The 25,398-nt window shown below is 38.4% G+C and overlaps 1 protein-coding gene across 2 annotated transcripts in view; it reads left to right on the top strand.

The window, feature by feature from the left end:
- The window catches only part of NELL1 (neural EGFL like 1), an 862,696-nt gene that overhangs the window by 151,252 nt on the left and 686,046 nt on the right, over nt 1-25,398 (top strand). For both annotated transcript variants that reach the window (XM_027072989.2, XM_027072988.2), the window contains exon 5: nt 14,462-14,558. In XM_027072989.2, the coding sequence (XP_026928790.1) occupies nt 14,462-14,558 (97 nt within the window). The remainder of the gene's footprint in view (nt 1-14,461; nt 14,559-25,398) is intronic.

Genomic DNA, 25,398 nt, shown 5'->3' with positions numbered 1-25,398 from the left:
CATTTTAAAAATTTCTTTTAAACTTTTAAAATTTATATTCAAGTTACTTACCATACAGAGTAGTCTTGGCTTCAGGAGTAGAACCCAGTGATTCATCTCTTACATGACGCTCAGTGCTCATCCCCAGAAGTGCCCTCCTTAATGCCCGCCACCCATTTAACCCCCCACCTCCCTTCCAGCAACCCTCAGTTCTCTGTATTTAAGAGTCTTTTATGGTTTGTCACCCTCTCTGTTCTTATCTTATTTTTCCTTCCCTTCCCCTATGTTCATCTATCTTCTTAAATTCCACATAACAGTGAAAGCATATGATATTTGTCATTCTCTGATATTTGTCTTGCTCTGAAATCCTATGATATTTCTGTTTCACTTAGCATAATACACTCTGGTTCTATCCATGTTGCAAATGGCAAGATTTCATTATTTTTGGTGGCTGGTAATAATCCATTGGGTACATATACCACTTCTTCTTTATCCGTTCATTAGTCAGTGGAGATTTGGGCTCTTTCCATAATTTGGCTATTGTTGAAAGCGCTGCCATAAGCATTGGGGTACATGTGCCCCTATGCATCAGCACTCCTGTATCCCTTGGATAAATTCCCAGTAGTGCTGTTGGTGGGTCATAGGGTAGTTCTATTTTTAATTTTTTGAGGAACTTCCACACTGTTTTCTAGAGCGGCTGCATCAGTTTGCATTCCCACCAGCAGTACAAAAGCGTTGCCTTTTCTCTGCATCCTTGCAAACCTTGGTTGTTTCCTGAGTTGTTCATTTTAGCCATTCTGACAGGTGTGGAGTGGTATCTCAATGTGGTTTTGATTTGTATTTTCCTGATGATGAGCAGTGTTGAACATCTTTTCATGTATCTGTTAGCCATCTGGATATCTTCTTTGGAAAAGCATCTATTCATGTCTCCTGCCCATTTCTTCACTGGATTATTTGTTTTTTGGGGGTGTTGAGTTTGATAAGTTCTTTATACATTTTGGATACTACCCCCTTATCTGATGTGTCATTTGCAAATGTCTTCTAGGTATTCCTAGGTATCTTACGATTTTTGGTGCAATTGTAAATGGGATCAATTCTTTGATTTCTCTTTCTGTTGCATTATTACTGCTATGTAGAAATGCAACTGATTTCTGTACATTGATTTTATATCCTGAATAAATTTGCTGAATTCATGTATCAGTTTTAGCAGTTTTTGATGGGGTCTTTTGGGTTTTCCACATAGAGTATCCTGTCATCTGCAAAGAGTGAAAGTTTAACTTCTTCCTTGTCAATTTGTATGCCTTTTATTCCTTTTTGTATGATTGCTGAGGTCAGGACTTCCGGTACTATGGTGAACAACGGTGGTGAGAGTGGACATCCCTGTCATTTTCCTGACCTTAGGAGGAAGCTCTCAGTTTTCCTCCATTGAGGATGATATTAGCGTGGATCTTCCATATATGGCCTTTATGATGTTGAGGTGTGTTTTTTCTGTCTCAGTTTTTGTAAGGGTTTTTATCAAGAAAGGATGCTGTATTTTGTTAATACTTTTTCTGCATGTGTTAAGAGGATCATATGGTTTATCCTTGCTTTTATTAATGTGGTGTATTATATTGATGGATTTGTGATTATTGAACCAGTCCTGCAGCCCTGGAATGAATCCCACTTGATCATGGTGAATAATTCTTTTAATGTATTGTTGGATTCGATTTGCTAGTATCTTGTTGAGAATTTTTGCATCCAGGTAATTAGCCTGTAAATCTCATTTGTAGTATAATTCTTTGTCTGCTTTTGGAATCAAGGTAATGCTGGCTTCATAGAATGAGTTTGGAAGCTTTACTTCCATTTCTATTTTTTGGTACAGTGTGAGAAGAATAGCTTTTAACTCTGCTTTAAATGTCTAGTAGAATTCCCCTGGGAAGTCATCTGGACTCAGGCTCTTTTTTGGGGGGATATTTTTGATAAACAATTCAATTTATTTGCTGGTTATAGGTCTGTTCAAGTTTTCTCTTTCTTCCTGTTTCAATTTTGGTAGTGCATGAGTGTCTTGGAATTTTTCCCTTTCTTCCAGATTGCCCAGTTTTTTGGCATATAATTTTTCATAGTATTATAATTGTTTGTATTTCTGTGATGTTGGTTGTGATCTCTTTCATTTGTAGTTTTATCTGTTTGGGTCCTCTCTGTTTTATTTTTGGTAAGTCTGGCTAGGGGTTTATCTATTTTGCTTATTTAAAAAAATTTTTTTTAACGTTTATTTATTTTTGAGACAGAGAGAGACAGAGCATGAATGGGGGAGGGTCAGAGAGAGGGAGACACAGAATCTGAAACAGGCTCCAGGCTCTGAGCTGTCAGCACAGAGCCCGACGCGGGGCTCAAACTCATAGACCGTGAGATAGTGACCTGAGCCGAATTTAGTTTGATTGATTTGTTGTTTTTGTTTGTTTCTATATTATTTATTTTTGTTCTCATCTTTGTTCTTTTCCTTCTTCTGCTGGCTTTAGGCTTTATTTGATGCTCCTTTCTAGCTCCTTTACGTGTTAAGGTTAGGTTGTATATTTTGGACTTTTCTTGCTTCTTGAGATAGGCCTCAATTGCAATGCACTTTCCTCTTAGGACTGCCTTTGCTGCATCCCAAAGGGTTTGGACTGTTGTGTTGTCATTTTCATTTGCCTCCATGTATTTTTTAATTATTTAATTCCCTGGTTAATCCATTCATATTTTAGTAGATGTTGTTTAACCTCAATGTATTTGAGGACTTCCCAAACTTTTTCATAAGGTTGATTTCCATTTTTATAGCATTTTGATCTGAGAATACGCATGGTATGATCTTTCTGTACCTGTTGAGGGCTGACTTGTGACCTGATATGTGGTCTGTTCTGGAGAATGTTCCGTGTACACTTGAGAAGAATGTATTCTGCTGTTTTAGGATGAAATGTCCTGAATATATATGTTAAATCCATCTGATCCAGTGTGTCATTCAGAGCCATTGTTTCCTTGTTGATTTTCTGCTTAGGTGATCTGTCTATTGCTGTTAAGTGGGGTTTTAATAATACCATAATATTAGGGGACTTTATCAATGAGTTGCTTTGTTATTAATGGATTTATATATTTGGGTGCTTTCAAGTTGGGGTTATAAATTCTTACAGTTGTTAGATCTTGATAGATAGACCCCTTACTTATGATATAATTCCCTTCTTTGTCTCTTGTTACAGTCTGTGTTTTAAAATCTAGTTTGTCTGGTATTAATATGGCTACTGTGGCTTTATTTTGATGTCCATTTGCATGATAGATGGTTCTCCATTCCCTCACTTTTAATCTGCAGCTGTCTTTATGTCTAAAAAGAGTCTCCGTAGACAGCATGTAGATCTTGTTTTTTTATGCATTCTGATACTCTGTCTTTTGATTGGAGCATTTAGTCCCTTCACATTCAGAGTGATGATTCAAAGATAGGAATTTAGTGTCATTGTGTTACCTGTAGAGTTGGTGTTTCTGCTGATATTCTCTGGTCTTTTCTAGTTCCTCTTAAAATGTCTTGCGGGGCTGGTTTAGTACCCAAAAACTCCTATATTTTTTGTTTGGGGAAACTCTATCTCTCCTTCTTACTGACTGATAGGCTCCCAGATAAAGAATTCTTGGCTGCATATTTTCCCATTCAGCACATTAAATATTTTCTGCCAGTCCCTTCTGTCCTGTCCTATTTCAGTGGACAGGTCTGCTGCTATCCTTTTGTGTCTACTCTTGTAGGTTAAGGACCTTTTGTCCCTGCCTGCTTTCAGATTTCATTCTTTCTCTCTGTATTTTGAAAGTTTCATGTCATGGTGTTGACCTGTTTATGTTGATTTTGACCGGGAGTTCTCTCTGCCTGTTGGACTTCCCCAGGTGAGTGCAGTTATTAGCAATAATTGGTTCAAATAAACCTTCTGCCTGTTTTTGCTATGTTTCTTCTTCTAGGACTCCTACGATATGGATATTGGTTTGTTTCATGGAATTAATAAGTTCTCTAAATTTCTCCTTATGATCCAATAATTTCCTTTCCCCCCTTTTTCAGCTTGATTATTTTCCATAATTGTATCTTCTGTATCTCCTATTCTCTCCTCTGCTTCTTCAGTCCTTGTTGTGACTGTATCCAGATGGTTTTTACCTCTCAGTTACAGCATTTTTTTTTTTTTTTTAATTTCAGCCAGACTAGTTTTTAGGTCTTTGATCTCTGCAGCAAGGGTTCTCTGGCATCTCCTATGCTTTTTTCAAGTCCAGCTAATAGTCTTACGAAAGTTATTCTAAATTCTTATTCAGATATATTGCTTATACCTGTTTGTGGAGGAGAGGCCCACTGCATTGGTTCAGAGTCAGTCTTGCTCCAGTAAACCAACAGTTGCCAGGCATGGAGAAAGAGGGGGGATGCGGGGCAGGGTTTGGTGTAAGCAGTTCCTGCTTCCACTGGGGGCTGCTGTGCTGCTTTCTGAAGCCCCACTGGATTGTTGTTGGGGTGAAAATGATGCCACCCAGTCTTTGGTCCCCAGACTGGGGATCTCAACCCCTCAGTATTCAGGCAGCCCTCACAGAATAGCAAGGGCAGCCAGCTTGCCTTGTGGCTTAACTCTCTTGTTTTTTTTTCTTTTCTTTTCTTCTTTTTCTTTTCTTTTTTATGTTTGTTTGTTATTTTGAGAGAGGGAGGGAGGGAGGGAGAGAGAGAGAGAGAGAGAGAGAGAATGAACGAACGAACACGAGCAGTGGGGGACAGAGAAAGGGAGACATAGAATCTCAGGCAGGCTCTAGGCTCCAAGCTGTCAGCACTGAGCTTGACGTGGGGCTCAAACTCAAAAACCGTGAGATCATGATTTGAGCCAGAGTCAGACATTTAACTGACTAAGCCACCCAGGCGCCCCTCCTGCATTTTTTTTTCTTGGGTGTGAGGCTCAGATTTAAAAACCCAAAGTCTTCATGGACCAGGCACCGTGCAGTCTGCTGCCTCCTCTGGGGTAGAGCCTTTCTGCACTGTGTCTAATGTCCATTGTCCCCGAAAATACACCTGCACAGTGTGTGGAATCCATGTGTAGCACCACTAAAAGCAGGAAAGGTTATCGTCTCTCCTGATGTGCCCCTGTCCCCTGCCAATGAAAGGCCTTTTGCTGGTGCCTGCAGGGTCTTTTATCCTTGGGGAGGCTCTATACTTTCTTCGAAAAGTACTCCAGGAAGCAGGGGGATGTTCTCTCCCAGTGTGTCATGGAGGTGTCTACACCACATTGTGCACTCTGGGATCAGCTCCCTCCTCCCCAGCGGTGCGCACCATAGCTCTGCTTCAGAGAAACTCTTAAACTCCCAAAACCTCCGAGTTTGAGCTCTAAACGCTTCACACACACACACACACACACACACACACACACACACACAATATCTGTGATGTTCACTACTTCTCATTCCCCAGTCCGTGGTCTAGAGATATTTTCCTCTTGTGCGAACTCAGTGCTGCCGTTTCTCAACCCCTCTCTTTTTCTCTCTCTTTTGTCTCTCCACAGAAAGGGTTCCCTCCTCTCTGCGGCACTGCCATTTTCCTCCCTCCCCCATTCACTTCCATGCACCTTGCACCCGCCCCTCTGTCTCCCTCCAACTATGCAGACACTTCTGCCACTCCACAGATCGACTTCTCTGGTGTTCCAAGATCGACTTCTCTGGTGTCTCTGGTCGGATACAACCGTATCCGACCTCAATACGGTTGTGTTTGAGGGATGAGGAAAGCCCAGGGTCCTGCACTTCTGCCTCTTAACTCCCTATACCACATATTCTTTTCTCATCTGTGCTTAAACACCTCAGTTGATTCCATATTTTGACTATTGTTAATAACGGTACAATAAACACAGGGGGTGCATGTATCTTTTTGAATTAGTGTTTTCATTTTTGGGGGGTAAATACTCAGCAGTGGAATTATTAAATCATATGGAAATTCTATTTTCAATTTTTTGAGGGGTCTCCATACTGTTTTCCTCAATGCCAGCACTGCTTTACATTCCCACCAATAGTGCATGAGGGTTCCTTTTTCTCCATATCTTTGCCAACTTTTGTTATGTATTTTTGACTTTAGCCATTCTGACAGGTGTGAGATGATCACATCGTGGTTCTGATTTGCGCTTCCGTGATGAGTGATGTTGAGCATCTTTTCAGGTGTCTGTTTGGCATCTCTGTGTTTTCTTTGAAAATACGTCTATTCATGTCTGCCACCCATCTCGTTACTGCTTTATTGTTTTGTTTTTGAGTTGTAGACATTCTTCATATACTTTGGATAATAACCCAGAAAAGGGATGAATTTGATACATGTTTTCTAAGTGGATGAAGCAGGTCACCTGAGGACTTGGTTGTCTCTGGGAAGACCTCTCTTCTCTCTCTGGAGAGACCTTTTCTGGCAAAGTCTCCCAGAAGTATTTGTTAATTTAATTTGAACTGCTGCCTTCCTTATTTACCACAACAAAGGTATCTCCTTCCAGATTTCAACTTGGCTGCCTCTTTTTCGTTTGCGTTTGTATTTACTCTGCGGTCAGCTGGCAAGGAACAGTTTGGAAATCTGCTGAGCCCTGCTACTGTCCTTGCTCCTGAGCTCTGTATGGATTTAGCTCTGAACTCAGTTCTTACATGTTGGGGGCATACTCTATTCATTTCTGTAATCCATCTCCCTGTCTAGTCTGTTTTCTCCTGTATAATGCCAGAGGTGTATTTTTTAATCTAGTCATTTGTTGTCAGCTGTTTTTGCTAAACAGATGGGTAGGAGGAGACTGCAGAGCTCCTCTTTTGGGGCATTCCTTTCATTTCATGGTTTTTGTTGTTGTTGTTGTTTTTGGTACAAATCCCTGTGTGATATGTATTCCATATTAGCACATAATTAACAGCCAGACAACCTGACGTGGAAATTCAACAAGTAGCTCACCAATGTACGTAGTTGGCAGACACTCCTGTCAAGGTAAGTTTTGAGGAAGTATTTTGTAGATTTCCATGAATGCTCAGCAATTGTCAGGGCCACGAATACTGCTAATGATAGTATAGATGCCCTTTTTTTTCCCCCAGTCTACATGAAGAAATCTGTTCTCACATTTGCCCTATGATGTAAAGACTGGAAAGAAAGGTTGTATTATGCCCTTCTTACCGTAAGACCAAAGAGGGACTTAGCCTCCTGTGCAAGGTCATTCCCCACCTTTTAGTGAGGAGGGGAACAGCATGGGAATTGCCTTGTTTTCTCTATAGGGAACTTTCTCCAAAAAGTGCCTTGGTATTCACTAGTGCCAGCTAAGAGGCAGGGGAGGATGAGGCTCTGTCTAGCAAGGGAAGGTCATTGCAACTTTCCTCTTGAGGAAGAGTGTGAACGTTCTTGAATTCAAGGCAAAGCCCAAGATAAACTGCTTCATTTAGCATGCCATTTGGGCTTCATATTATCTTACTAAACAGTGGCATAATACATGTCGATTCACATGGTTTACATTGGAAATGAATTCTTGTATATAATTGGGAAAGGTACCCTGGTGTCCCTTCAGAGGTCTTTCTTCATCCAGGTAAATAGAAATTCAATATTCCTTCATAAGTAGTATTGTTGAACCACTGCATTGCTTTCTATAGAACTCTGAGGGTTTTATCTGTTAACAGAAAATCGAGTTCTTCATAGAATATTGACTGATCTTTTAAGTGGATGGGACACTTGCTAGGGAAGGGAGGGCATTCTTAACCAAAGTCATGAATAAAGAGAGGTTGTACCTTGTGAAGAAAATTTCTGATGTGAGCCCTTGATTCAGTGAGTGACTTTGACAAGGAGTGTCAGTTACTCTTTGCATTGTTCATTCCTCTCAAGCAGTTTTTATGTTTGACTGGATGTTTAATTTTGCATGGTATTGTATTAGAAATTAGATACATGTTAAAATACCAATATGTACTAATGGCATGCAAAATTCCCATAATTCTCCGCATATAGCTTAAGAGGCAGGATCTCATTTGAGTGCAGGGCCTACAAACATGACTAAATGGGAATTGGGTTTTCTTTTAAAGGAGGGTAGATTTTAGATGATTGCAGAGTAAATACATTATTTGTGTCGGATAGCCTATGGGAACATGAACTAATTTGAACCGATTATAATGCAGTCGATTTAAGCAGTAAATCATGTGCTTATTAAAAGGACTGTGCTTGACCTAATTACTTTTCACATTACTATTTCTCCTACTCTTCTGTCTGGCGTTCCTGTTAGTTAGTGATCTGCCCTATGGTTCAAACTTGCTATCCCAATCTTTTTTGTGGATGAAAAGCTGAGAGGGGTTCATCTTGCTCTTTTGGCTGCCTTGTGTAGATCTCATGAAATGGGGATTGGTGGAGGAAGACCCTTGAAAAGGGTCATCATGTTTCACTTGTTTCCAGTAACTGTATTATCTGCAGAAAGATGTCATTTGACCACTGGAGTTTTCAGTCTATATTACTTAGTTTCATGCATTCATTGCTCATCATGAACTCTGGGCTGTATTACTATAGCACTTGTATAACTATAGCCCTCCTATTCTGAAGATAGTATTAGGGAGAATTCATTTATTCAATAAATAAATAGATGGAGTAAGCACTTACTTTGACTATCCCTCTTCCAGATACTAGGTATACTGACTTACGTAAGACTGATAAGGTCCCTGCTTTCAAGATTTTCTTGCTTCTGGTAGCAGGAGACAGTCATTCAGCAAAGAGCTAAGATAATTTTGGAGACTTACTTGCTTTGATAAGAGAATAAGCTAAGTGATTAGCAGTTAGTAGCTACTTTATATAGGATGGTCAGGGAAGGTCCAGGTGAAGGAGACCACTGAGTAGGTGCAAGAATGTTGTGTTGGGGGTTTTATTTACTGCACACGCAGCAGATGTTTAGCGGTTGTAGCAGTTAGGAAGTGCAGGTGCCACTTGAGGGTGAAAGTGCTGGGCCTAGAGGTACCAGCAAAGACCAATTCCTTCTTCCTTGGCAGGGAGGTCTGAGAAAACAGGCTCAGCCAGGACCAAAATCCTAGAGACTCCAGTGAGTAGTGTGAGGTACGTGGTCCTATGTTGAAGTGCTGGAGTGTAGGGCCACATGGGTCATCCAGGTGGGGAAAGTCTCAGAGATTGGTAAAGAACTAACATATAGGGCAGTCAGGATAAAGATTCTTGCTTGCTTGCTTGCTTTCTTGCTATCTATCTATATTTTAAATTTTAGTTGACATATAGTGCAATATTGGTTTCAAGAGCAGAATTCAGTGATAAATCACTTAAATGCAACATCCATTGCTCATCACAAGTGCCCTTAATACCCATCTCCTTTCTAGCCCATCTCCCACCTACTTCCGTCCAGCTCTGTTGGTTCTCTGTAGTTAAGAGTCTCTTGTGGTTTGTTTCCCTCTTTCCTCTCCCCCCGCTTCCCATATGTTCATCTGTTTTAATTCTTAAATTGCCCATATGAGTCAAATCATATGGTATTTGTCTTTCTCTGATTGACTTATGTCGCTTGGCATAATACATTCTAGCTTCATCCATATTATCGAAAATGGCAAGATTTCTTTTTGATGGCTGAGTAATATTCCAGGGTACATATTTTGATAAGGATGCATGAGGACAGTCTGAAATAAGAATTTAGAGTGCGGGCCCCTGCTCATTGCTGCTATTTTCATTTTCCCATTTTCCTATAGATTGACTAAACCAGTTCAGGTGCCAAATGGTCTAGGAATGTGCCTAGTACTGGACTAAGCAAAAGTGTTAGGAATAGTAGCCTGTCATATTTTACTCCTAAAAAAGGAAGTGTATTTTTTGTTGGTATTGGTTTAGTGGTTGTGTATCCACACACACTGTAATAACTTGGCAAATTATCTACCTCTCTTTGCTGAATCTTTTTCCAGTCTTACATGAATTTATGATGAACCTTCAACAGAAGTCAAACTTGTGTAAATGTCAGAGAATTACCTATTTTGGAAGAATGTAAAAGCTGTAGGATGTTTGCTTAGAATTTAGAGTAATATAGAAAAGTTTGATTTATGGCTTGAAAGCATTTAAAAGAAGCTAATGAATATTTTAAAACTAAATGAAAATACTGAAATTTTAGGATATCGTAGAAAATACACTTGGTCCAAAAATTGTTTTTAATCTACATTTTAGTATCTAAATAAGCTGTTACTTGGCTGTACAACTTTAAAAAGGTTAAACAGAAATGAATGTTCTTTGAATGAATTTGTAGGGGAAAAGAAGTTGGGTACACGTTAAGTGCCTGTAGAAGTGCTGGCTTTTTCTGTCTGTGTGTTAGCTCCACTTTGTTTTCCGTTCAAACCTGAGCTCCCGTGTTTCCGCCTTTGAAAGTGTTTTCTAACTATGGCAGACAGCAATCTGTTTTTCTTTGTGCTTTCATAGATCATTGCACTTCACTGAATAAGGTGTGTGCATGCATGCTGTCTTCCTGGCTCAGGCATTTGACCCGAGGATAAGGACTTGGCCACATTAATTTTGCCGTGTGGGTTCCCATAGCCAACACGGTGTCACACAGATGATAGACAATCCGATATGATGTGAAGGAAACCTCATTAAACAAAATACTAGGATATCAACTTTGCATTTCCTGACAACATTGGAAACCAAGGAGTTCACTCTATTAGCTTTGACTTTTCATTTTAATTGGGTGATCCTAGCTTTAAGTGACAGATCACAGATCACTGTGCCCTGTCTGCATGAGCCAGCCCACCTAAACCCTACCCCTGGGGTCAGCCCTTCTGTGAAGATTCTGATTATATTTGGCATGTTGGTGGCATAATTCCTTTTGTAAAAGAGGAATAGATAGGGATGTGATCATTTTATTTCTTAGTTTATGATGTGTTATCAAAGCAGTAGTCTGCACAATACTTTTGCTTCATTCAGTCATTCATCTTTCACTCATTCACTTTTTCCTCCCTTTGCCTTTCCTTTAGGAAAACACTGCCACATACCTTATGTGGGGCTTTAAATTTGTATGTGTCTTTGGCTAATAGCTATAAAATTGTTTTAAATGTGTGTATTTTTAGTTTGTATACATTACAGACCCTTTGGCTTTTTTGCCGTAGTCTCGAAACTATTTTAAAATAACTTAAAAATTTTTTTTAAATGTTTGTTTATTTTTGAGACAATGCGAGAGACAGAGTGCAAGCAGCGGAGAGACAGACAGAGGGAGACACAGAATCTGAAGCGGGCTCCAGGCTCTGAGCTGTCAGCCCAGAGCCCAATGTGGGGCTCGAACTCACGAACCATGAGATCATGGCCTGAGCCGAAGTCGGACGTTTAACCGACTGAGCCACTCAGGCGCCCCATATTTTAAAATAATTTTAATATTAAAAGAAACTATTAAGAATGGCACAAAAAAATCATACACTCTTTGCCTAGATTGTTTTTTCTCTCTCTACATAATGTGTTTACATATGTCTGTACTTAAGCACATCATTCTTTTGAATCCTTTGAGAGGAAGTTGCAAAGATCATGACTCTACCCTTAAATACTTCAGTGGATATTAGTGAAGAACAAGACACTTAAAGATGCATGATCAAGCCTCAAAATCAGGAAATTGAACATCAATACAATACTGTTATATAAACTACAGTTCCAGTATCACCAAGTTCCTACTAATCTTGGACATAGGATTTATTTTTTTCTGCTCTCAGCTCCATGCCAGGATTCTGTCTCATATTTATTTTTTATGTCCCATTGGTCTCTTTTAATTGGCAAATGTTCCTCAGTCTTTACTTTCCATGACATGGGCATTTGAAAGAGGACAGGCAGTTATTTTATAGAATGTCCCTTAAATTGGGTTTGTCTGCTTTTCCACATAAGGGTCCCCTGTGTGGGTATGTATTTTTATTTTTATTTTTATTTTTTTAACACTGTAAGCTCTCTTCATTTTGCTATGTCTGAATCCAGTTCGTTGTTTCTGTCTGCTAGATGGAATTCTCCAGTGAGGTCTGCCATTTGGAGTGAATTGTCCAGGCTGGTGGGAAAGCAGCCAGCAGACTTTCCTTGGCATCAGGAGAGGATCCTGATGGGGGCTATGTGACACTGGAAATCAGCACACACCTTTGATACAGGCATCAGGGTCCCTGCCTTGCTTTGGGCTGATGGTTGAGAAAGCAAGCGTCTGAGGCCCAGTATTTCTAGGGCAGAAGGAGCGATTATGCTTGCGAAGATAAGGCATGATGGAAGTTGATTTTTTGATCCTTCCTTCCTTCATGCACTTAATAAACCAGTGATTACGGGCCTCGTCTGCTCATTGGAGCTCACCTTCTGGCGTATCGAAAATCAAAAAGAAAGCATTAAATTGAAAGCTCTTCCTCCAACAGATGCAAATGTTTCACAATGAAAGGTTCAGATAAATAGTTTGACAGTGTTTTTCATTGTGTTAGTGAAGCACCCTTACAGAAAATTATGCTTCTGACTCTTTACCTAAATACAGAGATTTCCATTTCTTTCTGGTTTCTTCTGAACTTCACCAACAGGGAACATAATTTTTGCATTGTTCTCTCCAGAGTTCGTAAATAATTTTGCATGCCACTTTCCTCCACTGGAAATTATTTTGTATATACTTTCCCATATTTCACAACCTGCATATTTGTCACTCTTAATGACCATAGTAAATTACATCAGGCTGATCTACTGTAATTTACGCATTTCTCTTCTGTTGTAAATTTGGCTTGCTCCTAGTTTTTTGTGAATATTAGAAAAAAAATCCTTTTTTAAGGGAGGATATATAACAGCTTCTTCGGTTAAAGCAGTTTTGACAGGTTGTTTCGTCTAAAATTGTTCATTCTAACATGTGAAAAAGGTTGCATTCCTGTGGAGAAAACACACCCTGCCTTTTTAAGGGAGAATTGTTCCTTGCTTATGTTTGAGCATCCATTTATAATGGAAAGATAATTAGTTGAGATGGAGCTGATATATTTAGAGTTTTCTCCATTGAATACCTTCCATGTATTATTAGGAAATAGCACATTTCTAGTGGAGAATAAGAGAGTGATGGACAGTACAGCGAAGTTCCAAGGCTGCAGTGTGACTGCTCCCGACTCCCAACTGTCACACTCATTCATTGGCCTTGACTCAACTGGATGGTCTCTCAGTTCTTGCCTTTTGAGAACCAGTGGAGGAATGTGCCACTCTTTGGCAGAGGACAGTCAGCTCCCTTCCAGCACGGAGACCTGATGAGGTGTCAGAACTTCCTTACTCTGGAAGTACCTGGAGCTGGCTCCTCGCGCAACTGCTCTGAGCATGTACTGAAGAGGGCAAGGAAGGATAGACCATCAGGAGGAATTGAAATTCGTCTACGGTCTCTATGGCACCCCATCCAGAACCTTCTGAGCATCTAAGGATAGGTCAAATTCTTAGGCAAACTCTTCCTTCCCCTTCTCAGCAGAGACAGTGTTGAGAAGCACTTGGTAGAGGTGAGGTGGAGGCCTGTGATCAGCTGGTGGTTGCAGAGACTATTTCTAAAGACAGCAGAAATCTCAGGATTTGTGAGTAGGGCAGAACAATTGAGACCATGCCATTGTTCACTAGGTTCTGTGGGTACCTTCAAAGATCCTGGGGCTGTTGCTTCCTCCAAGTTATTTGTCTTCATATATCTTAGGAAGGTTTTGTTTTCATGTACAGAACTTTCTTTTCTTGCTCCTTGAGGGCAGGATTTTGTAGGTCTGGCTTATTTTATCTCTCATTGCCTTGTGTGGAGCTTGTATCAAAAAAAGTACTCAAAAGAGGTGCCTGGGTGGCTCAGTCGGTTGAGTGTCTGACTTCAGCTCAGGCCATGATCTTGTGGTTTGTGAGTTCTAGCCCCACATCAGGCTCACTGCTGTCAGTGTGGAGCCGACTTTGGGCTTTTCTCTGCCCCTCCTCCACTTGCGCACACACTCTCTCAAAAATAAACATTAAAAAAAAGTGCTCAATAAATCAATATTGGTTGTATGATTTTGTGCACTAAGGATATTGTCATGTGGGCAACTACTACTCTTCTGTTAAGAGGAATGTAGAAGTGAGGAGCAGCTAGATAAACCAAAGTCAGGGAGGAGTAGAGTGCAAAGGGGTGTACCTGGGCTTTGCAGCCAGGAAGAGGGAGATCCTCATCCCAACTTTACTACTCCCTGTCTTAACTTGGTTGACCCATTTATGTTCTCTGAACCTCAGCTTTCTCACCTGCAAATGTGGATCAGACCACTTTACTCACAGAGCATGTGTAAGGTTTATTACTCAAAGTAGACAGTTAAAAATGTTTTCTTCCTCCTTTCCCTGCCCAAAGGGTGACAATAGAAAGCCAACAGAGGTCCAGTTAACGTGTCCAAGTGTTGTCAGGAAGTAGATCCCTACATTCATGTTACCCATAATCTGAAATGTGCCACATACTGCTTCTATCTCTCCATACCAGCAGCTAATGCCATGAGGGCTTCAAACAACATACATACCCTTTGGTTCTGCTTTGAGCCTCTTCACTAGTAACTGTGTTTTTTGCCTCTACAGGATTTATGAACGTGTGATAGACCCTCCTGAAACCAACCTTCCCCCAGGAAGCAATGTATGGCTTGGTCAACGCAATCAAAAGCATGGCTTATTCAAAGTAAGCACTTCTTTCTACTTCTGCCATGTAGTTTTCTGTGTGCTTGACACGAATAATTGTCAGAACAATTCTATGAAGTAGGTGCTTTGAAACTAGGCAGAGTTGAGTGATTTGTTCAAGATTGCATAGGATGATGCATAGTGTAAATCATCCTCCACATGTTTCTGACTGACCTAATTCTGGGAGACAGGATAATCTTCAAATTGGCTTCCATTCTCAGAATCTTGGGGTGCATGGACACTGAGCTTCTGCTTTTCTTATCTATAAAGAGAGTAATACAATAACTGTATTATTATACTTTATAGAAACAGGATACATTGGTAAAATGAAGAAGTTAAAAACTTCATGAAATTTTAAGAAAGTCTTGTTCTTCAATAGAATGGCAGACTTTTGCTTCTGGCATTGCGGTAGAATAGATATTTTAAAAAATTCTGCTTCAGAATGCCTATAAATGTTGGATAAAACAGAACGAAAATCTTTGAAGACCCATCATTGCACTTGTAAGAAAGGAAATTCTTAGAGGCCAAATATGTGGAGAAAAGTGAAAACCAGAGGGAGGGATGTCTGCCAGTACCAAGAATTTGAAAATGTCTTTTCTGTTATTCCCATTTGAGTGAGATATACTTGACCTATAACACTTTGTAACTTTAAGATGTATAACTTTTAGATTTGATAGACTTGTATGTTGCAAAATGATTATCAGCAGTATTAACCAACACCTCCCTCATCTTACATAATTATCATTTCTTGTCATGAGATCATTTAAGACCTACTCTCTTAGCAAAATTCAATTACATAATACAGGATTAGGCACTAGAATGACCATGTTGTACATTAGATCCCCAGACCTTATGTGTGTTATATCTGGAAGTTTGTATACTTAGACTAGCATCTCCCCATTTCCCCCAGCCCGTGGCAACCAGCATTCCACTGTCTCTGAATTTACGTTTTTTGGATTGTACGTATAAGTGGTATCATGCAGTATTTGTTTGTCTCTGTCTTATTTCATTTTGCATAATGCCCTCCGAGTCAATTCGGAAATGTTGACAATGGCAGGATTTTTTTTCCCTCGTGGCTGAATGTATTCTATTGTATATGTACCACAACTTTTTTAGCCATTCATCTGTTGACATATACTTAAATTTTTTTATGTTTTATCTGTTGTGAGTATTGTGGCAATGAATATAGGGGTGAAAATACCTCTTTGAGGAAGTGCTTTGATTTCTTTTGGCTATATACTCAATAATACACCCAGATGTGGGATTGCTGGATGGTATGGTTGTTTTATTTTTAACTTTTTGAGGAATTTCCATAGCTATACTAGTTTATATTTCCACGGTGTACAAGGGTTCCTTTTTATTCACACTTGTTATTTTTTGTCTTTCTGATGATAGCCATTTTAATATGTGTGAAGTGATATTTCATTGGGGTTTTGATATGCATTCCCAGATGATTAGTGTTGTTGAGCACCTCATGTACGTATTGACCATTTGCACATCTTTGGAAAGATGACCATTGAGTTCCTCTGCCCTTTTATAATCAGCTTTTATTTGTTTATTTGCTGTTGTGTCATATGAGTTTTTTAAATATGTTTTGGTTATTAACTTCTTACCAGATTGCTGATTTGCAAATGTTTACTCCCATCCCATAGGATGCCTTTTAATTTTGTTGATTGTTTCCTTTGCTGTGTAGAAGCTTTTTGTTTGTAGATCCACTTATTAATTTTTGCTTTCATAGCTTATGCTTTTGGTGTCCTATCCAAAAAATAATTGCCAAGACCAATGCCAAGGAGCTTTTCCCCTGTTTTCTTCTAGGAGTTTTGTGGTTTCAGATCTTGCGTTTAAGCCTTTAATCTGTTTTAATTTTTTTGTGAGTGGTAATACAGGAATCCAATTTGTTCTCAATGCGGTTATCCAGTTTTCCCAAAACCATTTGTTGAAGAGACCATTCTTTCCTTATTTGTCAAGGAGTAGTTGATTATAGGTGCAGCAGTTTATTGTTGAGCTCTTGATCCTGTTCCTTTGGTCTATGGTTTTTTCTTTTCTTTCTTTCTTTTTTTTTTTTTTTGCCAGTATCATACTTCTTTGATTACTAGACCTTTGTAGTCTACATTTGACTCTTGAACAGAAGGGGTTTGAACTACACGTGCCTACTTACACAGGGATGTTTTTCAATAAATGCAGTACAGTACTGTAAGTCTATTTTCTCTCAGGATTTTACCATTTTTCTTTAGCTTTATTGTAGGAACACAGTATATAATACATAAAGCTTACAAAATATGTGTTGTTTATGTTATTGGTAGGACTATAGCCAACAGTAGGCTATTAGTAGTTAAGTATTGGGGGAGTCAGAAGTTACTAACCCCTGCATTGATAAAGGGTCTAATGTAGTTTGAAATCAGGAAATGTGATGCATTTAGCTTTGTTCTTCTTTCTTAGGATTGATTGCTTTGGCTCTTAGGTCTTTTGTGGTTTGAAACAATTTTTTTCTTTTTTGTTTGAAAGTGCCAGTCAGATTTTGATAGGGATTGCACTGAGTCTGTAAAAGGGTTTTGGTAGTATGGATATTTAAACAATATTCTTCCAATTCATGAATATGGATATCTTTACATTTGTGTCTACTTCAATTTTTTTCTTTTTCTTTTTTTTAATCAAAGTCTTACAGTTTTCAGTGTACAGATTTTTCACCTTCTGGTTAATTTCCTAAGTATTACACTGTTGTTGATGCTGTTGTGAATAAGATTCTTTTATTTTTCAGATATTTCATTGTTAGTGTATGGAAATGCAACTGATTTTTGTATGTTGATTTTGTAACCTGCAGCTTTACTGACTTCATTGATTAGTGCTAAAAGTTTTTTGGTGGAATATTCTATGCTCAATTTTCTGAGTCTTTTTATTATGAAGGGAGGTTGTATTTTGTCAATTCTTTTTCTGCATCTGTGAGATGATATGGTTTTTTAAATCTCATTCTATTAGGGTGAGTCACATTTATTGATTAGCATATGTTGAACCATTTTTTGCATTCTAGGGATAAATCTGCTTGATCATGATGTATGATTCTTTAATGTGTCATGAATTCAGCTTGTTAATATATTTTTATATCTATATTCATCAGGGTTATTGGCCTGTAGTTTTCTTGTAGTATTCTTCCCTGATTTTGGGATAGGATAATGCTGGTCCTCTTAAGTTAGTTGGTGAATTTGGGGAAGACTCAAATTTGGAAGAGTTTGAGAAGGATTGGTGTTAAATTATACTTAAGTGTTTGGTAGAATTCACCCATGAACCCATTTGGTCCTGGGATTTTCTTTTCCTTTAAAATTGAAGGTAAAATTTACATAAAGCATAAGTCATTCCTTCCAATGTGCAGTTTTGAGTTTTAGAAAATTGATAGAGTCACATACCCACCATCATAGTCAAGACAAAGGACAATACCATAACCTCCCCAAATTCCCTTGTAACACTTTTGATTCATCTCTTCTAATCCTGAATGGCTAGTAACCACTGATCTATTGTCTGGCCCTATGGTTTTGCCTTTCCCAGAATATTCTATAAATGAAATCATATATATATGTATGTATGTTGAGGTTCACCCATGTTATATGCATCAATGATTCTTTTTTATGGTACTCTAATTCTGTAGTATGGGTGTACTACAGTTTGTTTATCCATTCCTCAATTACTAGACATTCAAGTTATGAGTTTTGGCCATTTATGTATAAAGCCACTAAAAATGCTTGCACATAGGTGTTTGTATGAACACAAGTTTTCTTTCGGGTATGTATCATTGGGATTGCTAGGCTGTTTATGAAGCGTATGTTTAACTTGATAAGAAAATGCATTGCATTTTCCAAAGTGGCCATACTATTTTGCAATGCTACAACGATGCGTGGAAGTCCCAGTTAGAGCTTTAAATTTAAACAGTCTGTGCAGGATGGGAAGAATGTCCTAGATCTCATGCAAGATTGGAAGATGGAGCAGAAACTTCTAAAACCAAGCCACAATTTAGAAGACTACATCTCTAGCCAAGGGTGGACAGAAGCGTCTACTACTTAGCCACAGGAAGCAATCCAGTAACTAGTCTTTCTCCACCTCAGTTTCACACAGTTCTGTAATGAGAATTTGAAACCATAGTCCTGCTATCATGCAGCCTGGAAATTTGGATTTATTTTGCCCATGAAGTTCAAGAAACTGTCTTAAAGCATTCCTGGATTGGGAACCTTGGGATTCTGGATGAAGAAAATACAAATTATCTTTGGAGAAGTTTTCCTTCTATGCAGACCTCACAGGATTCTCACAGATTAAGATCATGCAAATAGAATTTTAAGTCCTTATGAGTGAGAGTTAGAAGGAGTAACAAACTTTGAATTAGCCCTCAAAGGGCTGCGGAAATTGAAATTACAAGAAATTTTGAAAATCCTGATGTTTTAAAATGTTTAATGCAACAAAATAACCAATTGTGATGACTAGAGAGTATAAATATGATGAGGGAGATCTGAACCAAAAAGAAGTTCCAGAAAAGAAAAATACAGGTATTGAAGTAAAAGAAAAAACCTCAACCCACTAAACAGTAAATTAGACACAGGTGGGGAGAGCATTTGTAGTGTAGAAAATATTGTCAAAGTAATTACCTTAATAGTGGGAAGCTAAAGAGAGGGAAATAGAAAAAAGCTTAAAATGTAGAGAAGAAATATAGAAAAAAAATGTTACATATGTGTTTAGTGTGTTTATATTCATACATATATATTTGAAAAATCCAGAAGATAACAGAAGGGGTTATGGGCTCCATTAGAAGTATGATGGCTAAGAATTCCCTAAAATTGATAAAACACTAATTCTGATTATAGCAACTATAATGTAATCAAAGTATATATTAGCTATTGTTGTCTATCAAGAAACTGAGCTATTTTTTAAGCTTCTGAGTTTTTTCTTTAGATCACAATTCTTATTTTATTTTTTATTTTTGAGAGAGAGAGAGAGAGAGAGAGAGACAGACAGACAGACAGAATATGAGCAGGGGAGGGGCAGAGAGAGAGGGAGACACAGAATCTGAAGCAGGCTCCAGGCTCTGAGCTGTCAGCACAGAGCCCTACGCAGGGCTTGAACTCACAGGCCAAAGTCTCATCTCATAATCTCATTAGAGATTACTAGCCAAAGTCTGATGCTTAACTAGCTAAGCCACCCAGACGCCGCTACATAAAAATTCTTTGTGTGATTAGATGATTTTTCTGGTCTGGCCTGGCTATGCTATTATCTATTGGGCTCTCACATGTCTGTGGTCATTTGGCAGATCAGCAGGGGGCAGGATGATCTAAGATGGCCTCTTGACATCTCTGGTTGTAGGCTGGCTGTTGACTAGTGTACCTCAGTTCTTCTCCATATGGTCTCTCATTCTCTAGTGGTCTAGGGGCTTATCCACATGACAGTCTTAAGAGTCCAAGTGTAAGAAGACAGCAAGCCTGAACTTATTAGTACTTTTCAAGGCTCAGCTTGCCTTACACAGTGGCTAATATTTTATTGCCCAGAGCAAGTCATAACCAAGAGCCAAACTCATAGTCCATCTCTTGAAGGACTATTCTGTATATCGTTGCAAGAATATGGATGTGAGGAAGGGAAGAAGTTGGGACCATTTTAATCTATTACACAAGCAAGATAGCCACACTTAGACATATTACTGGAATAGTAGAACCCCCCAAAGACACAGAAAAGATACTAACAATAGCTCCTAAAAGGTAAATTTTCCACAGAAGAATAACAGATGGAACAGCTGGCTTTTAATCAGTAACAGCAGAAGACAGTGATAATAGAAATAATTTTTTCAAAGTTTTCAAAGAAAATCACTCCCAAATGTAGTAGCATATATCCAGCTTAATTCTCATTTGAGAATGAGCATGAGATAAGAACTTATAGATAAATAAAACTGTTTTATGACCAACAGGTGCTCGTTAAAGAAACTTTGCAAAAGAAAAGACATACAAAATACAAGGGGGGAATTGGTGAACAAATGGGGAGTATACACAAACTTTAATCATTACTTGATTAAATAATAATGCCCAATTTTGGAAAAAATAAAATTAAAAATATTACAAGACAAAATGGTGGGGCTATCTGATTTTAAAGTACTATAAGGCCTGTATTTAGAAAATGAATAGAGAAATTGGCTAACTATATTAAATTAAGTTCACATGTTAAAAATTCACCAACACCAAAATAAAAATATTGCTTCCAGATTAAAAATTTTTTTTAAAGGTTTATTCATTTTTTCAGAGACACAGAGAGACTGTGGGGGGGGGGGAGGGGTGGAGAGAGAGACACACACACACACACAGAATCTGAAGCTCTCTAGGCTTTGAACTGTCAGCACAGAACCTAACAGGCACAGGGTTCGAACTCATGGCCTGTGAGATCATGACCTGAGCTGAAGTCCGATGCTTAACCAACTGGGCCACCCAGGTGCCCTCACATTTAAGTATTTGAGAAAGAGATATTTGTAAAAAGTTCTATGAACCCTGAGCCACCTGGGTGGCTCAGTTGGTAAAGCAAGCAACCATTGGTTTTGGCTCAGGTCATGATGTCATGGTTTGTGAATTCTACCCCTACTGGCAGTGGGAGAGCCTGCTTGGGATTCTCTTTCCCTCTCTCTCTGCCCTTTTCGTGTATTCTCTCTCTCTCTCTCTCTCTCTGTCTCAAATAAATAAGCTTTACCAAATAAAGTTCAACCCAGAATAAGGCAAGAAGAGAAAAAAATTTTAATATAAACTAGATATAATTCCAGTGCATAATATTTACTAACAAATTAAGTGATTTACACTTACTGGGTAAAAGTCTGAGTACTATATTAGATTCATAAAACTCCAATCCTGATGTATATTGTTTCTATTGAAACAATACAAAATAAAGATTTATTTTTTGCTTTTATGGCCATTGCTGGAGCACCAGTGGCGAAAAGGAAGTTCAGTCCCTTTCTGACTTCTGACTGGAGCAAGGACCATAAAAGGCATTTCAATGCACATTCCCAAATTCCCACAAAGATGGTCTTCCTTTCCTTCCAAAGAACTGAGACAGAAGTACAACATTTGATTCATGCCCACCCGAAAAGGATGATGAAACACAGGTTGTGTGAGGACACTATAAAGGTCAGCAAACTGGCAAAGTAGTCCAGGTTTACAGGGAGAAATATGTCATCTCCATTGAATGAGTACAGCAAGAGAAGGCAGGTGGCACAGTGTCCATGTGGGCATCTACCCTAGCAAGTTCTATCAGTAGACTAAAACTGGATGAAGACCGCAAAAAGATCCTTGAACGTAGGAAAGGAAAAGGGCAAATGTGAGGTAGAAACAACTGAGAAGATGCAAGAATAAAGTAATCTTCTATGTAACTTTAAACGAAAACTGTGAAAATGAAGGGGAAAAAAAGGGATTCATAAATGTTGGTAGTGAAATGCCTAAAAAAAAAAAAAAAAAGAAAAGAAACAGGCCAAATGAAAGAAAAAGGAGCTGTAGAATGCTCTGGCATGATCAAACTTCAAGGCACCCAAAGTTACCGCATAATAAACAATTTTAACGATGCATACACCTGATATGTAACTTAAATATACATTGCAGCATTACAGAATACTCCGGAAGGATGGTGTTCTCACTACAGGGTGTTAGGTCAACTGAATATCCCTATGGGGAAATACTAATCCTGGACTCTATTTCCCACTACATGCAAAATCAATTCTGGGGGATTATAGATGTAAATCTGAAAGGTAAACCAGTAAATCCTAAAAAGACAGGATAGAAAAAAATATCTTTATGGCCTTGATGTAGGAAAAATATTTCTTAAATAAGTTATAAAATAACTACAAAGAGAAAGTTTGATGTACTTAAAATTTGCAAGCCCCCCACCCCAAATATGTAAGAGAGTAAAATATAAACTATCCAATTAGTTCTATCCTACAAAGGCCAAAAAGGCAGAAAAATCGATGAGTAAAGTATCCAACTTGAGATGTTAGCAAATGGAAATAAATAAATAAAAGAAAGAAAACATGAAAAAACAAACATATAAGAATAGAAATGAAAATAAGGAGTAGGATACAATAGACAAGATCTGGAAAAACACAATTTGATTATTTGAAAAGACAAATCTGGAAGTTTGAGCAAGAAAAAAGAGAAAGCATTAAAAAAACAAAATACTGCAAATACTAAAACAGTAATTAATCATTGATTTTATATAATAAAATGGAAAATTAGAGAAAAATGGGCAATTTCCTGAAACTATAAATTATCAAAATGGACTTTGGAAATGAAAAGGTCTTAGAATCAATAAAGTATTCTAAGGAATTCATGATACAAAATCTGTATTAGCTTTCATTGCAAAGCAAATTTATTCAAAGCTTAGTGGCTTGAAACAGCAAGTATTTAGCTCACAATTTTGTGCATTGGTGCTTTGGGTTGGGCTGAGATGACTGATTCTGGTATTCTGAGGGTTCACTCATGCAGTTTGAGCAGCTTCTGGTTTTCTGGGGACTGGCTATACTGGAATGGACTTAGCTGGGATGGCACATCTCTCCTTCATGTGATCTCTTATTCTCAGCAGTCTAGCCTGATCTTCTTTATAAGTCGGCTGATGAGGGTTTCCAGAGCTGGAGTAGAAATATGCAGGGTCTTTTGAAACCAAGGCTGAAAACTTGCACATTGTATTTTGTTGCATTATATTGGCCAAAGCAAGTTTTAAGGCCAGACTCAAGGATATGGGAAATAGATTCCATCTTTTGATGGGAAATACTACAAATTCCCATTGCACAGGGTAGCAGTCTGGTAAGGAGCAAAGGATTGTGACCGATTTTCACAATTTACCATGTCTGTCCACCAAACAACCACTGGCTTCAGACAGTTTTACAGGGGAGTTTTATCACATCCAAGGAAATGATTCCTATCTTGTATAAATTCTTATGGAGAAGAGAATAAATGAAAATATCTCCCATCTCATTTATGAAGATAGTTTAGCATTCAACTCTTGATTTCTGCTCAAGTTGTGACCCCAGGGTCATGGGATCAAGTTCTGCATCAGGCTCCACGTTGAGCCTCAAGCCTGCTTAAGATTGTCTATCTCCATCTGTCCCTCTCCCCAGCTCTCATGCATACTCTTTCTCTCTCTCTCTCTCTCTCTCTTTCTCTCTCTCTCTCTCAAATTAAAAAAAAAATTGGAGTTTTATAATACAATGTACTTTTGAACACAGATTAGATTAAAAATTCTAAAAAAAAAAAAATAGCGTAAATTAGCAATCCAAATCTAGCTGTGTGTGTCTGGATGTGTGTGAGACCAAGTTGGTGATTTCAACAATGCTAAACTACTTTTATCAATACATCGACTAATACAAGTCACATTAAACAGAAAAATCTATGGTTATCTCCAGAGGCAGAAAAAGCACTAGATACAATTCAGTACTGACTCATGATAAATTCTTAGCAAAATAGGAATCGAAGGAAACTTCATTAAACTGAAAGTGTGCATAAAGCAAACATACAAAAACGATTGTTCTTATAGTTTAAATATTAAGAGAATTCCTGTTATAATCTGGAGTCTTACAAGAATCTTTATTACCATAATTTATTTTCAACATGATAGTGTAGGTCCTTCTGGCAGAAAAACAAATCCCAACCCCCAAAATGTCCCCACGTGCCCCTCAAAACACAAGGGTTAGTAAAAAAAAAAATAGTGAGAAATTATATAATGGTTTGCATAGAAAATAGAATTCACAAATTATTACAGTTACCAAGATTGTTCTGAAACAGTGCTGGATATAAAAACCAGAGAGAAAATCAATTGCATTGCTGAAAAAAGTAGCATCAACAAAATGCAGTTAAATAGAATATTTCATTTATAAGATCAAAAAATTTATAAAGTGCTTAAGGATAAAAATATATGTATAATGATTATGGAAAAAATATAAAATTTTATTAAAAATCATTAGAGAAGACCTAAATGAGGACAGGTGCTTGGAGAAGGCTTAAAAATGGCAATTCTACCCAAATTTATTTCTCAATTGGATGAACTTATAATAAATTCCCCAAAGGATTTTATTTTCTGATAAAATCTGCAAGCTGAATTTAAAAATGATATGGAAGAATAAAGACCAATAATATTTCTGAAGAAGTAAAAGGAATGGCTTTCAGATCTTATTATAAGCTTATAGCAATCAACAGTTTGATATCCATGTAAGGATTGGCACATGAATCAAGAGAATAGCCTGGAGAGGCCAGAAAGGGACTTTTTATTTGTGGCAACTTGATACATAACTGAATTGGCATTCCTGATCTATGAGGAAGGGATGTATTCATAAATAAATGGTTATGAAAATCACTGCTTTAAACATTTCATGTATATACTAATTGATGTAATTGATTTTGGTGTGTATTGTCAGGAAAAGCTTTAATATATTTGGAAACCATACACCAAAATCAATTACAATTAAATACATAAATGCGTTGCACCTGGGTGACTCTGTTGACCATCCAACTCTTGATTTCAGTTCAGGTCATGATCTCATGGTTGATGGCATCACGTCCCAAGTTGGGCTCTGCATTGATAGCTCAGAGCCTGCTTGGACTTATATCTCCCTCCCTCCCCTGCCCCCCTCCACTAGGTACCAGTGCCTGTTCTCTCTCTCTCTCTCTCTCTCTCTCTCTCTCTCTCCCTCTCTCTCTCTCTCCCTCTCTCTCCCCCCTCCCTCCCTCCCTCTCCCCCCCTCCCTCCCTCCCTCCTCCTCCCTCCCTCCCTCTTCCTCTCTGTCTCTCTCTCTCTCCCTCTTCCTCTCTCTCTCTCTCTCTCCCTCTCTCTCCCTCTTCCTCTCCCTCTCC

This window comes from Acinonyx jubatus, chromosome D1, assembly GCF_027475565.1.
Source record: "Acinonyx jubatus isolate Ajub_Pintada_27869175 chromosome D1, VMU_Ajub_asm_v1.0, whole genome shotgun sequence".
Lineage (NCBI taxonomy): Eukaryota > Metazoa > Chordata > Mammalia > Carnivora > Felidae > Acinonyx > Acinonyx jubatus.
The sequence above is the reverse complement of the archived record's forward strand: the minus strand, read 5'-3'. Positions and strand labels throughout refer to the sequence as shown.